The following is a 17,980-nucleotide window of genomic DNA, read 5'->3' on the forward strand; positions in this document are numbered from 1 at the left end:
TTTAATATAGGGGAAACTGTTTTTTTTTTTTTTAAATTTCGGTAATTTTTCCTTAATATAGTAAAAAAATAAAACCCCCAGTGGTGAATAAATACCACCAAAAGAAAGCTCTATCTGTCCCCAAAAAAGGGTATAAAATTCATTTCAGTACAGCGCTGCATGACGGAATAAATGTCAGTCAAAGTACCGCAGCGCTGAATACTGAAAAATGGCCTGGATGGGAAGGGGGTTTAACACCGCGGATGTCAACTGGTTAATAGGGCAAGCAGTATTTTTTTTCTGACCGCATCGGAACGGAGCCCCAGAAATCCCATAGGAAAGCATTGTGATGTATTTTGGCTGCAGCATCCAAACTGAGCGGACTCCATCTGGTGTGAACTAGCCCTTATACTGAACTGATATCACAATTTAATATGTTTATTCTTTTCTTCTTTCTTTTTTAGCATAACCAGGTTTAAAAAATTGTATTACAAGGCAGGATGCCTAAATTATACTATTTCTAAGCACAACTCCAGGCAAACCTTTAAATACACGGTTGGAATAGACGAGTTTTACCGAGTCTATTCCAAGTGATTTTACCTGTAAATGTATCTCTGCCATATACACAGCTTCCCCCCAAGACGGCACAGCCAGGTTTGCGACCAGGCTTTTCACTACTTTGGTTAGGCAATGCAGCTTGGTCACCTCCCTGCCCACAGCCTGGGATTGGACAGTGATGGAGCAGCCGGTTATGATTGTTTGCTCGCTTTGCTGTCTCTAATGTAACGTGTACTGCAGAATTGGCTCCTAGTGCTGCCCCTCCTGAGTGCTTGTGTACAAGAGAAGAGGCCGATACAAAGTCAGAATCGGGCACATCCACTAATCGCATTTACTACTTAGTAAGATCATGTGACAGGAAACATGTGCTCTGACTAACCACTGTAGAAAAATATTTGTTAAAAACTTGGCCAAGAACTGTATTTTCTGGCTACCTGGCTGCTATGACACTCTTGCCCGCTCTTGGCTTGCATAGACTGCACCATGGCTACAAGTAGAGCTGCAGCTAACGATTATTTTCAAAATCGATTAGTTAGCCGATTATTAAGTTCGATTAATACAATCAATAATTAATCATTGGCTGGATACTTATTTGTATCCATGTTCCATAAATCTTGTACTAATACTGTGCAGTGTATTGGAAGAATCGCTCATTGTCATATACGCTCCTTGGCTTTTGTAGGATGTCAACCCTGAACACTCAGTCTGTACTTTTTCTTTTTGTGTGAGAGGTTTGGTGATCATAGGATAGAGCCGCATTCCCGATGCCTTGCCAATGTCTTAGTTGGCAGTAAGTAGCCGACTAAGGTCTAAGGCAGGGATGGACGAATCCCAGGAGACAGGTAGCCATCGCTCCTTATAAATTAAACTTGGCACCTAATGTTTGAGGTTTTCTGTAGATGTTGACAATAGACCTGGCTCCTAAAAGACAATTCCTATTGACTCCTAGAATGCACATATATTGCATATTGTCCACCCCTGGTCTAAGACCGACTTGGACTAAAGTCTTCACCAAAAATGGTTCTTGAAGACCATGGTGCAACACAGTTGTGCAGTTGTACCTTGAGACTGTATATTTTCTTAACAGATGGTCAGTCTTCTTTGGGTGTTTCTACCTTTTATGGTGCATCTCAAGTCATTACAGGTTCTCCTAAATAGGGACTTGTCTTGAAGCAGTAGACCTGTGGGGTCAGGCTGGCATCCAGTCATTGCAGGTTCTCTTTAAAAGAGACCTATCGTGAAGCAAAACACACATGGGGTTTGGCTTTGATAGAAGGTTGCCATTGTCCAGCTTGTAGGTCTACATTGGTAGGCTTATCTTTGCTTGGACACATAAGTTGCTGTCCTTCAGATCCTATGACATGGGTACTTTGTGACTGATTTCCTTGAATTTATTTGATCCCCATGTGTATGCAAGATCATTATGTAGAAGTGGCCGCAGTGTCCCTCACCTGGGCTTGTTGGTAAGCCAACACTGTAGGAACATTGTAGAGGCGATAGGCCTATACCTGATCTGATGTGGTTTTGTATGTGTGTCCTGTGCAGCTGGAAAACTCGGCACCGAGGACCTGAACTCTCTCATCGCCCATGCCCACCGGCGCATCGACCAGTTACACAAGCAGCTAGCGGAGTTCAGGGTGAGGGAGAAGCAGCACATCGAGGTAGCTATAGAGAAGCAGAAGCTGGAGGATAAGCAAGCCCTGGAGTCTGCAGTGACCAAAGCCCTGGAGCATTACCGCACCGAGATCCAACTGGAGCAAGACAAGAAGGTACAGCAGACGTTCCTTTCATCCTTATCTATTGTCATTAAGAGTATGACATCTGTGATTAGCCATTTGCGCCATAGTGCACACGCCAGTATTGCATCTATTGTGGGTATGGACTTGTTCACACCAACAGTAAGGGAGCATTCGGCAGCCACTGGGTTTGAGAGTTTGTACTAAGCTGGACCGCTTGGTATACACATCCACATTTTGTCATTATGTTGCATGTTTAGCTGTTCTGGTAGGTGGTTTCCCTACTGGGAGAGCATTCTAGGCTGCACAGTGGCTTAGTGGTTAGCACAATGGGGTCCTTGTTACAAGTCTTGGGCAGGGGTTTGCATGTTCTCCCTGTGCCTGAGTGGGTTTCTTTCCACATGCTAAAGACATGCTGGTAGGTTATCTGGCTCCTGTCTTAATTGGCCCTTGTATGTATGCATGGGAGATGGGGACCTCAGATTGTAAGCTCCTTGAAGGCAGTTACTCGTGTTAATGGTATGTAACGCACTGCGTACATTTGTTACACTATATAAAATACATTTGCAGCACAGCCCATGCTGTCATTTTTTAAACACAGTGAGGGGAATTTGTCAAAACTGGAGCAGATGCCCATGGCAACCAATCAGCTTCTCTCTTCAGTTTGTTCAGGTAAGATTTGAAAATGAAAGAGAGAAGCTGATTGGTTGCCACGCACAGCTGCTCCAGATTTTGTCTGCTCCAGTTTTGATAAATTCCCTCCAATGTTGTTTTAAAAAAAAAAATGTTTGTATATCCTTTTGTTACATGTCTTGCTCATCTCCTGCAGCCACTTCCTTTCTAAATGTACGGCAATGGTGGCTGCTTGTCATTTGTTAGGGCAGGTTTGCTGATGGTAAGCACAGTGGGCCATGCCTTTTGTAATAAAAAAACAAAAGGCAACTTGTCTCCATTAAAAGCCCTGGTGACGGCACAGGAGCACATTTGAGGGACAGAGCCTTGTCACCCCATAACAGGAAGTGTCTGAACAAGTATCTGCATGGCAAGATCACCAGGTAACCACTTGCTGTCCGGCTGTGGTAACTTCTTGGATGCGGGTCACCGTTTATATACGGCATTTCCTGCTCACTCCGATCCGTGAAATGTTCACATTGTTTATAGCCAGCGACGGCTGTTATGTACCAGCATTCAGGCGACTCTAGAACATAGACTTTTATACTAGAAGTGTTTTTATTTCATGACCTGGCAAAGTGAATTCTCCATGTAAGTATAACTCATGTAAACAATGCTGACTGTTCAGGGACTGTTATAAGACATAAAGTTCTCTGTGTAACTTGGTGTGTTGTTCCAGGTAGAGGAGGTGAGGGATGTGATGGAGGTGGAGATGAGAACACAGCTACGCAGACAAGCGGCCGCACACACAGATCATCTGAGGGACGTCCTCGGTGTACAGGAACAAGAGCTGAAGGCAGAGTTCCAGCAGGTTGGTCTTTAGATCTCCTAAAACTCTCACCGCATGTGGAAATCGGGTGATTTGCCCTTTTAAATCAATGGGCCTGTGCGAAGATGTATCCCGCCAATTGTAGATCACAAGACAGCCTTCAGAAATGAAGGTAAATGTTTCTATGGAGCAGGAGTGACGGTGTGTGTTCTTCATCTGCAGAGCCTGTCGGAGAAGCTGTCTGACCAAGAAATGCAGTTCAGGCGTCTTACTCAGGAACAGCTGGATGGATTCACTCTGGATATCAACACGGCCTACGCCAGGCTGAAGGGCATTGAGCAGGCTGTGGAAGGTGAGTCCCTTTGGCCTCCTTTACAGCTACACGTTTTAGTGTGCATGTTGGAATTCAAAACAACGGGTGTGTCATAGGAACACGTTTAAACCAATGAGCCTGTTCTCTCCGCATTTTGGAAAATGAAGTGTGTCTGTTTTGCTGTGACGTATGATGGGTTTGATGAACTTTTTCTGTATATTAATCTTCCCCAGGGCACGCCGTAGCTGAAGAGGAGGCCAGAAAGGCCCATCACCTCTGGTTATCCATTGAAGCTTTACAGTTTGCGCTGAGAACAGCGTCTGGCGAAAGCCCCACCGAGCCATTGGAGAGTGCAGTACAGGGGATCAAAGCCAGCTGCTCCAATAATGAATTCACAGAAGCCCTGACCTCTGCGCTGCCTCAAGAGTCCCTTCACCGCGGCGTGTACAGCGAGGAGGCCCTCCGAGCACGCTTTTATACCGTCCGTAACCTAGCCCGCCAGGTGGCCCTCATTGATGAAACCAGAAACAGTCTGTACCAATACTTCCTCTCCTACCTGCAGTCTCTTCTCGTATTTGAACCTAAGCAGGTAAAACCCCCAAGCGAGCTGACCTCCGAGGATCTGGACACGTTCAAACTGCTCTCTTACGCCTCCTATTGCATCGAGCATGGCGAGTTAGAGCTGGCCGCTAAGTTTGTCAATCAGCTGAGAGGAGAGTCTAGAAGGGTGGCTCATGACTGGTTGAATGAGACCCGTCTGACCCTGGAAACCAAGCAGGTCATAAGTATCCTGTCGGCGTACGCCAGCGCAGTCGGCTTGGGCACCACACAAGTACAATGATGGAAAGGGAAGATTAAATGAAGTCAGAATTGTTGCAGTGTTGAATCCGAAAACCCCTTTTTGTCACACAGAGAAAAACTTTCATTTATAGAGTGCCGGATGCTGAGATGCAGCTGGGGCGGCCATTTTGCATATAGTGACCAGTGCGGAGCAATATTTAAGGGGTCAGCCCAATAAATCGGAGATATTTCAGATCTAAAAAGATTAAGTTTAGTGGCATGACTTTTTCTTTTAAATATTGGGAATTTCCCTGTTAAATTTTTGGTTATCGCTCCTGCCCTAAAAGTCTGTCTTCTGGGACAGCAGAATGAAAATGTAGCCGGTAGACGGGGCCCCCTTGTACTTGCTGGTAGCCAGTCCTAGAAATGCAAGTGTGCAGATTCCACTACCAGAGTGCACAAGGGGTATAGGAAGCCCACCTGGCAGCATCTATCCATTACTGCAATATTCATTAGGAGAGCCTGACCTTTTAAAGCTGAACTCCAGCTATAAAGATTTATGTATACTTACAGTGGCCCAGTCTAAGTATAGATATTTTATACCTGGAAGGGCCACAGGGGACCCTGTACAATACTACAATGCTTTACAGCGATCTGGGTCCAGGAATAGCCGCTGTGCTGAGCGACTTTCCCTCCGCTGTGAAAGCACAGGGGGATTCTCGCTCAGCACATCGGCCATTCAGAAAACGCCTAGTACTTTTATCAGGGGATAGTAGGTGTTCTCTGATTGGATGAGGGACGGTGCCGTGATGTCACAGTGGCATATAGGGCCTGGAAGATCGCTGTAAAGCACTGTAGTAGCTGCTGCTGCTGCTACAGTGTATAACAGGTACCTGTGGCCCTACCAGGTATAAATGATGATTATATTGGGCCACGTTGAAGCAGTGCAAGTATACAGAAATCTTTATAGCTGGAGTTCACCTTCTGCTTGTCACTGATGGGCAGCAAACCATCTGCATATCCTAAATGCCCTCAGGGTGCAGTGCCGAGTTCACTATGCACCCATAAGGTTTTTTGTCGGCATCGGGCATGGCATTTTAAACTTGGCAAGCAGCATGCAAGTCTGGCACTTCTTATGATGTGGGCCAACGTACCCATTCTAGAACCGTGCTCAAAGCAATTAATTGGTCGTGTCAGCCTGTGAGTGGCCGGCTTCATCTGAAAGTTGTGCGTTCTGTACCTGATTTGAGGTGTTCAGTGCCCCCCTCCTATGCAGAGGGGGGCAGATGTAGTCTCATTACTGTGCCCGAGAACACAGCCAATGGGTGCGGGCTGTAAACTGGGCACCTTCTGCACCTTTTTTTTTTTGGTGCATATTTCCAATGCACAATTTTCTCTGCTAAATAATTAGCAGAATGAATATATTTCATTGGAGAAGATTCCCGGTGTATTCTACGTTCCCCTAGCTGCTGTGTTCATGAGGACAGACACCGTCACCAGGAAGAAGATTCATCCCTTCTTATATCCTGATTCCTGGCGAACAAACTACATTCTCATCACCAGTTGCTTCATGGCTGTTTGTGACGTGTACTGTAAACGCACAAGATGGCGGCTCCACTAAGCATACACAAGGTTCACTTTTAGGTTCTGATTGTTTGGTTTCCTGTAAATCATCACAGTGATAAGTTTTCTTGTATTCTATTAACCCTTCTCACTCCAGATGACAGGACTCTGTGGCCTTCCTGCACAATGCCTGCACCTTCTGACATGCTTCCCTCTGCCCTGCGTTTTTATGTTTTCAGGTTTTACTGATCCAACCAAATTGTCATTTACCCCTTTCAATTCTGCCAGCTGGGACATCCGAATAAAACAATCACACTCACCTTTTTGTGTTTCCTGTGTTGAATGTATGGAGTCAGATAGAACCGACCTCATTTCCTTGCTAGTGGATGTCCAGTATCCGCTAGAAACAACATCCAAAAGCACTGAAATTTCTGTTGCGTGCCGCCATCTTGGATGTGATTGTCAGCAGCCCAACAGGCACAGAGCTGTCACTCCTTCCCCAGTTGCTTCAGAAATCATTTAAAAAAAGAAAATGCTGCAAGTAAGCATATCAACGATTTGACTTCCCTGTGCTATTACCTGCATTTGTTTAAGTTGGTGACAGGGTCTCTTTAAGACAACCATGCCCATACAGTTTGTGTGCACTTTGCCTCTCTATAAAATGCCTTCCATTATCAGTCATCTGTAATAGCAGAAACACTGGCTGGCCTATGTAGAGGCTGAACACTCCCTGAATTAAAGTGAAACCTAACCAGGTACAATCTCTGTGTTGGTCTGTGCGAGGGGTATTATTGGCCGCCTTCCCTGCCCCCATGTGATCGAGCCTGGCAAATAGTAACTGGGAGTAGGCAACATCGGCACTCCAGCGCCTGTGTAACTGCATGTCCTATGAGGCATTGCAAGTCACTGTCACTGACAGTCACTGGAATTTGTAGTCTGACCACAGCCGAGGTTGCCTAACCCCGAGACATACTGTACGTTTTAAGGCCCCGAGCATTGCATTATGGGGAAAAGGAGGTGACGGTCACGCGTTTCCCCAAAACTAGAAGTCTTCTTCCATGAGCTCAGACAGACAATGTGGTGAAGGTAAGTCTCAGGAAGAGGAAATTGACCGTGCTGTGACCCAAACATAAATGACTAGATCCATGAACCCATCGCACGCCTGACCGCTTGTCTCCAAAGCAAATCAGACGGGTGCTGCGGTGATCGATGGATGGCGACCGCCATGCAACAGTAAAAGCAGGGACACCGGCACGCCAATATAAGCGTGAAGATAGTCTCTTATTTATTGAAGAAATACACAGAGCCCCTTCCCCATAGCCTGGGGAAGGGGATCCTGTGTGACCCCGAAACGGTTGTCACATCTTTGTGATATGTCGTATTTCTTCAATAAAAAGACTTTGGGCACTCCAGTATAAGCGTGAAGATAAACAAAAATGAGGTACTTACGTTCCAGCAACATTAACACAATTTACATTCCTAAATGTTCCCTATATGGTAGCAAATCTTCACTTTTTTGAGTTCAGATCAACTTAAAAAAAAAAAAAAGCTTGGAGCACCAATCCCACCTCAGGAATTGCGTAAAGTCTTCTCCAGCACATCCTAAAGATTCTCAGTGGGGATTAGGTCTGAAATGCTGTGAAAAATGATGCATCACGCTCCCTGAACCATTCTTTCACAAGCCCGAAGAATCCTGGCATTGTCCTCTTGGAATATACAATCAGGGAAGAAAAATCCATTGATGGAAAAAAAACCTGATCATTCCGTATATTCAGTGGGCGCTGACCATTTTTTTGGCACATAACATTGCTGAACCCCTAGACCTGACCAACCGAAACAAACCCAGATCATAACACTTCCCAAGATCCAGATGGTGACTTTTTTTGGCCAGGCAGTGTATGCCTGGAGTTCTGCTCACACCTCTAAACTGGCCAAATGTAGCAGAGAACACAGTAAGGTTTCCACCAATGACAACACTTAGCCATTTCAAACCAAATATTCCCCCAGAACCCCATACAGATAATGGAGCACATGTATAAAATTGTGTGCTTTGCAATTGGGTTTCAGCCACCAGAACACACGGGGGCTTCTCCAGCATTTTCGGGGGCGCTTATGTGGAGATTCCACAACTGGTAAGACCGCTGGAAGCAAATCACTAAACTACGCCACCATTTTACCTAAAGTATGTCAATCACTTGGCAGCCAGAACGCTGCAGAATCTTGACCACTATTTGGGAAGGGACATCGCTGGCCCAGTCGGAGAGAGTGACATCATAGGTGAATGTGAGCGGACTCTTGCCAATTCTGTCACTGGCAGCACTCGTGTGACATGGCCTGCAGAGTGACAAATAGTCCATCAGCACCGTCCACTGCTAGAGGACAGCAAGGGGTTCCTTTCCCACCCCATCAACATGCTAATTAAATGTTTATTATAAACGATTTGGTGACGATAACTTGTGAATGGGGCCTCAGTATCTATCCTCCCAGGAGGAAGTTCTATCAATGGTAAATATTTCACAAACGGGGAAGAAACTTTTAATTTTCATAATTTAATATTTGCACAAAGTGAACAAAAAATAAATGTAAAAAATAAAGTGTAAATTTCCACATGGGCTCGGCCGTCTTCATCGATGACATGAGATTGAAGGCCAAGTGGATTCAGACGATGGTGTTTGCAGGTCACCTCATGCCTCTTCAATGTCACTGCTGCTGCCACTACTACTACTACTGCTGCTGCTGCTGCTGTCGCTGGATGTCAGGTCTTGTAGGGTTATACTAAAGGAAGGAAAAGAAAAAACAAATGCACGGCTTTAGTCATCTTTTTACAGATCCCTTCACTTCAGAGACTTTGCTAGTCTGCCGTTCAGACATGTATTCCGATTGGCTAAGGTAACCTCACACAGCTCAGTAAAGGTGGCCATACACTCTACAACCATCGCAAGACTTTAGTCTTGCGATGGTTGTACAGGGATTAAAAAAACGTACGATCTGCCCATCTTGGACGGGCAGATCGCACTCTCGATCATCGCAATGATGACCGCAATGCTGAACGGGCAGTGTGCGCGTGCGCACACCGGCCCGTTCGCCATTTGTCTTCCGAGCACCGTTCTAACCAGCCGAGAATCGTACGATTCCCGGCTGGTTTTCTAGCATGCTGGTTCGACGGAAGACGTGCGACCGTACAGTAGAAACGGTCGCACGTCTCCGTTCACACTGCTCGATTCTCGTACGAGAATCGAGCAGTGTATGGGCACCTTTAGAGAGAAACCTTTGTCAATGCTACAAACTGCTAATGTATGTTAAAGTGTATTCACACCCCAAACATAAATATATGTCATATACTGCAGCTTACCAGTCCTTAGATGTGGTGGCTGCTTTAGTTTTCTTTTTTAAAGGCCCCATGTCCTTTATATTGTAAAGCGCTGTGCAAACTATTGGCGCTATATAAATCCTGTATAATAATATGTCATGTCCTACCGATGCCCCACAGAGCTACACCAGCTTCTTCACCGCAGCGCTATGCTGTCAGTCAAAACCTTTGTTGGTGGAGCAAGGTGTGCTCTGTCACTGACCGCCAGTGGTGGGGTGGTGGGGAGGGAGGGGGACCAGCAGTGACATCGCTGACCACCCTCCTCCTCCTCCTCAACCTACTGCACATTCCAGCTACAGCAGCTGTACAGGGTGACAAGGCTGCAGTAATTATACTGCAGGGGTATTAGCTCTGCCTCCCTGTCAGAGAAAGAACCCCTTAACTGCAGATCACCGGCTTTTATTACAGTTGACCGTCTAAAAGACGTACAAAATTCAGTTACTATGTGATGTACGAGTGCCATACAATAAACAATAAATCTATGTTTACCTCCTGATTGATCCAGATCCCTCCTTTATTTGGGTCTCTCACGCTAACCCTCCCAGACACTGCAGCTCACAGTCAGAGGGTTTCTGCAACAAGGCAGTGCTTTCAATCCAGATAGCAGTGAGCAGGACTAGGTGTGACCAGGTGCGGACTGAGAAGCTAGAAGCTTGTGAATCAGCAGTGACAGTACTGATAGCCATGCCCCCTGCAACATCTTCTCATCTCACCGTAGTGCAACCAGGCACAGCCTACATGAGACTGACAACTCAGCTCTGAATTCAGGAGCAGAGCAGCATCGTTGCCACACCATCACAGGAAGCTGCATCAGGTTCCTTCATTGGCAGGTGAGTATGAGCTCAGACCAAACCTGGTCCATATTAGAACCCCAAAATCAAAATGGGGCCACCCGGCCAATCAGCTGCAGGCCTGGGCATTTAGCACCCAGAAGCTCAACATAAAGAAAGGGGCGGGATTCTTGTGCTGACATCACTGACCTTACATGGCCATATGACTATATTAAGTAAATGTCATTGACCAAATATAGCCATGTGGCCTTCCAAAGTCAATGATGTCACTGCAGCTCGTCCCTTTGCTTATGTGCAGTTGCAGGCCAGGGATTTCACGGTCGCAGCTCATTGGGCAGCAGCAGATGAAGCTTCCTTTCGTGTTCGAAGGAAGGTGAACAGCACGAAATACAAATAGGCCTCAGGAACGAATCAGCAATCATCTTTCATTACCAGGACTTCTCTAACCTGCACACACTGGACACTCTACGTTCCACCTAATCTAGATTTCTATACAGTATTGTCCTGTCTTCTCTACAAGTACTGAGGATGTGGTGGGTCAAACCTGATGCACCATGGACTGAAGTGCTGAATTCAAGAGACTCTTACATATCCACCAAACCCAGTTCTTACCGTTGCTCTTCAGTGAGGGTGAACTCATCCAGCACCTTCTGGGCAAGCTTGGCTGTGTTCGGCAAGCTATAGCTGACGGCCATCTGCACAAGGTCAACGGCCGCACCTGTGCTGCCTGAGGCTTTAGCACCGTCCATGAGCTCATCAATCACATGTGCCCTGGAAGAAGCGCAACAGTTTCCAGTCAGTACTAGAAAACCCGCCCAGTAAAAGTATTTCTTCAATAAGCAACAAGTCGTCATTCCCAACCTCCCCAATGGTTCCGGTTCCTGCCTGTTGGGTGCCAGTGGTGGATCCATGCTCCCCCGGGAAAACAAAGTCCACAGGGTAAGAGATCAGGTCCGCACTGCAGGATTCAATAAAACTTTGTCCTGCTGGGACAAAGAGCAGCGCCCAGCGGGGAGGAAAGAAACCTTGGATGCGCCGATCGGCAGGAAAATGGCACTTTCGGCATTTAGCAAAAAGTGCCATTTTCGGCCGATATGTTTCGGTGGCTGATATATCGGTGCATCCCTAGGTTAAACTGATCAGGAGGAGGAGCTAATATAAACTGTATATAAACATAAGAGGCAAGCACTAGTGTGGATCTAAACACATCTTCCCGTCCAGAATTCATACATTTCCCCTTAGGTTACAACTCCTCAAATATAAATAATATGAATACCGTCTATGCCCTTGTGTGGAGATACCATAACATATAACCCATTCAAACTACAGTGCAAGCATCATAACTACATTTCTTCTGGTCAACGAATGAAGGAGAACATCTAATTGGAGTCCATGAGTAGACCATCTGCCATCTATTAACTGCCGAATAATCAGAGCTCCCTCCAAGACACAATTAGGAGTTGTCAACTCAAGAATTTCCAGTAGGTGTGCAACTACAAGTCCCAGCACACTCCTACAGAACGGACATCATATATTCCCAACGAAGAGAACTCACCCAGGAACCAAATTTTGGGACTTGAAGGACTTCAGTGACGACCTGCAATAAAGGCGGCAAAGAATCAAGGTAAAGAAGACACAACACATTCAGTTCCTGTGTATACAATTCATCATCGGCTGCTGTAACAACTTTTCTTTTCCTATTATTCAAACTCCTGTATATAGGCATATACCCCACCAGTCAGTCTATGACTTCCACACATGGAGCTTCACTTTGTTTATACTAAACTAGACACAGCAGGACTAGTGGATGTGCATGTTGGAAAGAGACCCAATGGACTGACTGGTCCTTTCCCAACATTCAGATCCGGCTATCACATTCCTTGCATCCCATATTACCCATCAATACAAGTCATGCAGATGTGATTTAGACAAAACACTGGCAGAGCAATCTCACCAAACTTCCTCCATTCTCCCGGCTCTGCACAGCAGGATGGTGATATTTCCCAGGACGGCAGCAGACAGCTTCAGCTGGGCTGACGGGTACTCAGCAGAATCATGGAAAGATTTAATGGCTGCAGCGATATTTGCAAACGCCTGCTGGAGCTGGATACAGGATATGACTCGTGACAACATTTATAAGCAGACCCCAAACTGTTACCATTGATAAAAACTGTATTTTATTCTATGATTTCTCCCAGGTATAATGACACGAACATTTGATTTCTATTACAAGTAACACAAAAGGCGTTTTTAATGCTAGAACAAAAAAAAGGAACAGACGAATGAAAACAAAACAACAAAAAAAGTCCCTAGTTGGGAACTGACAGCAGGGAACATCCCTTCCTCCCACTCTCCTGTGAAGTATGAACCTGGAAGATCCCGGAGTACTTGCCCCGAGTTCCCTGCTCACCATCACATTTGTTTTTTCATTCAATTCCAAGGAGCCCTACCTGTGGATTCTGCTTTTCTCTCGTCATTATTTGGAGAAACTCCTGGAACAAGTAATCTTTGTTTAAATGACCGACCGTGAACAAATCTGGAAAGCATAAAAACATGAAATGGATCATTTACATGCCACACTTCCTCCATATCACGCTGGAGACATTTGCAGCTTATTCTATATACTCGTCTATATACACTGCCTGGGCAAAACAAAAAGTCACACAACTCTAATGTTTTGTTGGACTGCCTTTAGTTTTGATTGCGGCACACATTCGCCGTGACATCATTTTAAAAAGCTTATACAATATTATTTTTTGATTCTTTCCCCTTTTCTTGGTCTGTAATATTTTTGTTAATCTCACCGTACACTCTTTCCATTTCTGCATCCTGTACCCCACATGTCATCTCAGGTTGTATTTTGCTTTCATACATTGCAACAGTGACATACCATACACCACAGTATACTTATTTACATTACATAACGTTTATGTGCCAATATTTACTGTTGCCATGAGCAGGGCCGCCGTCAGGGGGGGTACGGCCGATATCCATGTAAGTGGCCCGACCAGCCTTCGAGGGCCCGCCCGGGAACCTTACATGAGTATCGGGCAACGGTGAAGTGCGAGGACCGCAGAGGCTCTTACAGCGTCTGCCGCGGCGTACAGTAAACTTGGTCCGGGACGGCTCACCCCCCCTGTTCAGTTGGTACCTTCTTGTGCAGGAAAGGTTTTTTGGGGGGCGGAGCTTGAGGAACGAGCACTGAGAGCGAGGCGGGAGAGGAGCAGAGCTGAGCTGCTGGTCCTGGACTGCACTGAAGTGGAAAGGTAAGCAGACGTCTGGGGGAACAGCAGCAGTATGGTGTCAGATGCTGGGGTGGGGGCCCACTGGGGAGATGGGCATTGGCAGAGGGCAGCAGCAAGCAACTGGTGCCCAAGGCTCATAGGGGCCCGACGCTGGGGTCCAGCATTGGTCCCCTATTCAGCCATGGGCACCAGCTGCTTGGTGTGGGTTCACTGGGGGGAGTGTTTGGAGAGGACAGCAGCCAGTAGCAACAAGCAGCTGGTGCCCAAGGCTGGTAGGGGCCCGACGCTGGGGCACAGCATCGGGCCCCTATTCAGCCTTGGGCACCAGCTGCTTGGTGGGGGCCCACTGGGGGGGGTGTTTGCAGAGGACAGTATCAGCAAGCAGCTGGTGCCCAGGGCTGAGAGGGGCCCGAAGCTGGGGCCCAGCATTGGTCCCTTATTTAGGCCTTGTTCACACCAAAAGCGTGTGCATTCCAGAGCGGTAGCTGCTGGAACGCACCGCGATCGCTAACAAACTTCTCCCCGCGTTTTGCGGCAGGAAGGGGTGTAGCGGTGCATTGAATTCAATGGCACCGCTTCCACACCCCCCGCCGCAGTGCGATCGAACGTGTGGCAAGACTTTGCCACCGTTGCGTTCCACTGCAAACGCAAAAAATAGGGCTTGCTCCAGCGCGTCGTCACTCAGCCCCCTTTCCAGCGGGTCACTAATCCCAGAGTCCATTGCGTCACTAAGGTTTAGTTCACACCATAAGCAGTGCGTTCCGGTCCGATTCTGGCCGGAACGCACTGCCCGCATTGCGGCCGGCTCACTTATTTGCCAGGCTGAGGGGGGCATGGTGGGCCATTGAAGTAAATAGCACCGTAGCCACTCCCTCCGGCCGCAAAGCGATCGCCCGCTAGGGATCGCAAGGCACATTGTGCCTGCAGTGCATTCGGGTGCGGTGCGATCAAAATAGTGCTTGCAGCATTTTTATTGCACCACACCCGAACGCACTGGCGGTACAATGTGCCTTGTGATTCAGTGTGGGAGATCGCATTGCAGCCAGAGGGCGTGGCTACGGTGCCATTCACTTCAATGGCCTGCCACTCCCCCTCCAGATGTATATGTACCATCGGCTATAGAGGACCACATATCCCAGCAATACATTATACACTGTATGTATATTGTATTGCTAGGATTTGCTGTCTTCTTCTATAGCCGGTGCCATTCTGCATTGTACTGTATATAATGTGTTATTACTGGGATTTGTGGTCCTCTATAGCTGGTGGTATTCTGCAGTGCGCTGTATAATGATTATACGGCGAAATGCAGAATACCAGCAGCTATAGAGGAATACAACAAATGCCAGCAATAGTACAACATGATACTATAATGTACTATTGCTGGGATTTGTAGTCCTCTGTAGCCAGTGCCATTTCTGCATTGATTGCTTTATAATTTTACTACATTGCACACCACACTTTTTTTTTTGCTTTCACCACTCCAAGCTTGAGTGACGTGATTGGCTCAGTGTTCTCTGTACACGCTGCGGTATATGGCAGAGCTATATACATGTATAATCATAAGTTGTGATTGTGGGGGGACATTAGAGTGTAAGCTCCTCTGTACAGAGACTGATGTGACTGGCTCAGTGTTCTCTTTACAGCATTGCGGTATATATATATATGTATAATAATAACAGTGTGACTGGCTCAGCGGTGCGGGGGGTTATTGCGGACACTGTGCGGTGGGCGGACACCGGGCGGTGCGGGGGGGCCCTAGCCTAAAGCCGTGTAAGGGGCCCCGAAATTTCTGATGGCTGCCCTGGCCATGAGTACCAACACTCGTTCCAAATGGGTTTATGATGTTGCTTTTGTTGCCTCTGTATTAGATAACAGCCAGTTATGACATCCAGATACCACCTGAATGTCTCCAATGTTTATTCCATGACACTTTTAGTGCTGCTGGCTTTATTATGCATTATTCCCTGTTTTTAGCCTTAATATTATGGCCGCTGTGGTTGCTAAGGAACGCTTAGGGGGAACTTTCCCCACCGCTAGAGCTGGTGACCACGGTCCTCTGTCCCGTGCCAGGTGACATAGGCCGTGACTGGTTAACAGGATAGGCACTGCGTTCCAGACGGCGCTCTCACTGGTGGACGGGGGCGGAGACAGCTGGCGGTCCAGTGTGTTGTTGTCGTGAAAAGCCGGACACCGCGCAAGCTGGTTACTATTTAAACCGGTGCGCGCTGTGACTCGTCCGGCACCGGGGTCCTCTCGTCTGAGTTAATTTTCAAGGCCTGTAAATTGCAAGGCTATAGTGACATTTCTGGCTGGTTGGTGAGACACCATAACATTTTTGAAGCCCTGTACACACACACACACACACACACACACACACACACACACACACACACTGGCATAGGCAGACACTGTGACATCCAAGAATGGGATTTACGTTACCTTTCCAGATCCCAGGTATGAGATCTAAGCGGTTCTCCATCTCTATCACCTGCAGGAGATTCATGATGGCTTTGGAATTTGGAGAATACCTCTGCGGACAAGGACACAGCGTTAGTATTCAGACTTTCTACGGTCATCCCAACTAGTCCCCACTCAAGTCATCCACACGTTAACCTGTTTAGCATGGATGGAGGAACCTACCGATTTTCTCCAATGAAGTGTGTATAGCTCGCCTTTACGGCATCCATTGTTACTATCAAAGTGCTGGCCAGGGTGACTAAAGCTCTGAAGACAATCAATCTACTCCCGGATAGGGGATGTGTGATTGGCAACAACATGACCCCAAAGCATGATCCTGTGCATCTGACATCAGCTCTTCTGGAATGGAGACATTAGACAAACTCTGTAATGGGGGCCCCTTCCCACCTTTGGTACCCACAGCAGCTGCGTGGGCTGCTATGGCTATTGTTATACCACTGGCTACATCATTACATTCAGTGATACTGCAGACACTGTTCTGTGAAGAAGCCACATCTGCTCCCGTGATTTGGAACAAGTCAGGGATTGGCAGATAATGCAGCCAAAGGGCTTTTGTAGAGAAGCAGGGTGTGCTCACAGTAAATAGATAATGTTTTTTGGACGTGTGTAGTACATCCGAGGACAGCAGCTTGTCAAAGTACCCCTCACCATCCCCAAAACTTACAGAAGGAATGTTCTCTCTGTACCACTTTAAGACCACATCAATGTTCTCCAACAGGCAGATGATGTTAAAGAACTTGCCACTGCAAACACAAAGGAAAAGTCATTACTATAAGTGATTGCTTGTACAGCCGGCCTTCATTGTGCTCCTCATTTCCAGCTGCAGATCTATATGCATTAAGGCCTCAAATGTCTATGTGTTGTTTCTGGTTTGCAGAAGTTGCCCACTATCTATAACCATGGCCGTATTTAGGCTTCATGCTACCCTCAGCACCCCTGAATGAGTAAGCCTTCTGTACGACCCTTGTGCCATGCATTATTGAAGACAGCACGGCGTCTGTTTTATATGCAGTATTACTTTTCAGATGTGCAGGAACTGCGTTAGTTGTGCGCTGGATCATTAAGGCATTGCGATTCCAAAGCAAAAAGGCAGCTACCTGCCACTAGGGGAGTCCTCAAGGGTGCCCAGAATGTAGGTAAGAATGAAAGTGCCACATCACTAGTAAGAGTCCAGTTTTTTTTATTACAAGAGAAGACTCCAACACATTTCAGGGGCTCAAAACTCCCCTTCTATCGGGGGGTTAAAAGTCCACGATACAGGACAGAACTAGACAGGAAATATTGTAAGACAATGTATAGGATTTGTGGCCGTTACAGGTCCCCACTCAGGCAGTTCATGTCTTTCAGATGTACAGACCACCAAACAGGAGAAGGAGAGGTGGTCTCATGTTTTCTGAACCATTTAGAGAGTCTTGTGACTCCTTTCCATCCTCTGCACCCCTTCATTCCTGCAATTTTCTTGCTACATTTATGTCCAGAAGAGGACAACAGAATAAAGAAAATGATATTACAATTTGTATGTTTTGAGTCTTGGTGTTTCTGAAGATGTTGCTGCCCTAGGCTCAGGCCCACAAGTGCCATTATAGTAAAGACAGCAACCAGATCTTTAGCGGTCTAAAGTGGCCCTTGCAAACAAGCAAGCATTCCATGGGTATTCCATGGCTTCATCATCATATACCTCAGGCCCACCCCAGTGAAACAGATTCCCAGTGTGAAGGAGGCA

At 46.7% G+C, this 17,980-nt stretch overlaps 2 protein-coding genes across 4 annotated transcripts in view; one reads left to right on the forward strand and one right to left on the reverse strand.

Annotated features, from left to right (window-relative positions):
- The window catches only part of IMMT (inner membrane mitochondrial protein), a 37,578-nt gene extending 32,510 nt beyond the window's left edge, over window positions 1–5,068 (forward strand). For all 3 annotated transcript variants that reach the window (XM_018568445.1, XM_018568444.1, XM_018568446.1), the window contains 4 exons: window positions 2,083–2,306; window positions 3,625–3,756; window positions 3,937–4,066; window positions 4,261–5,068. In XM_018568445.1, the coding sequence (XP_018423947.1) occupies window positions 2,083–2,306; window positions 3,625–3,756; window positions 3,937–4,066; window positions 4,261–4,868 (1,094 nt within the window). In that variant the 3' untranslated portion in view covers window positions 4,869–5,068. The remainder of the gene's footprint in view (window positions 1–2,082; window positions 2,307–3,624; window positions 3,757–3,936; window positions 4,067–4,260) is intronic.
- A 3,986-nt stretch (window positions 5,069–9,054) lies between these two features.
- PTCD3 (pentatricopeptide repeat domain 3) overlaps window positions 9,055–17,980 on the reverse strand; it is a 33,429-nt gene continuing 24,503 nt past the window's right edge. The window contains exons 18-24 of the mRNA XM_018568436.1: window positions 16,922–17,000; window positions 16,219–16,309; window positions 12,982–13,067; window positions 12,486–12,634; window positions 12,087–12,128; window positions 11,144–11,302; window positions 9,055–9,145 (exon numbers count right to left, since the gene is read on the reverse strand). Of these exons, the coding sequence (XP_018423938.1) occupies window positions 9,055–9,145; window positions 11,144–11,302; window positions 12,087–12,128; window positions 12,486–12,634; window positions 12,982–13,067; window positions 16,219–16,309; window positions 16,922–17,000 (697 nt within the window). The remainder of the gene's footprint in view (window positions 9,146–11,143; window positions 11,303–12,086; window positions 12,129–12,485; window positions 12,635–12,981; window positions 13,068–16,218; window positions 16,310–16,921; window positions 17,001–17,980) is intronic.

This window comes from Nanorana parkeri, unplaced genomic scaffold (assembly GCF_000935625.1).
Source record: "Nanorana parkeri isolate BGI_ZX_2015 unplaced genomic scaffold, ASM93562v1 scaffold1188, whole genome shotgun sequence".
Classification (NCBI taxonomy): domain Eukaryota; kingdom Metazoa; phylum Chordata; class Amphibia; order Anura; family Dicroglossidae; genus Nanorana; species Nanorana parkeri.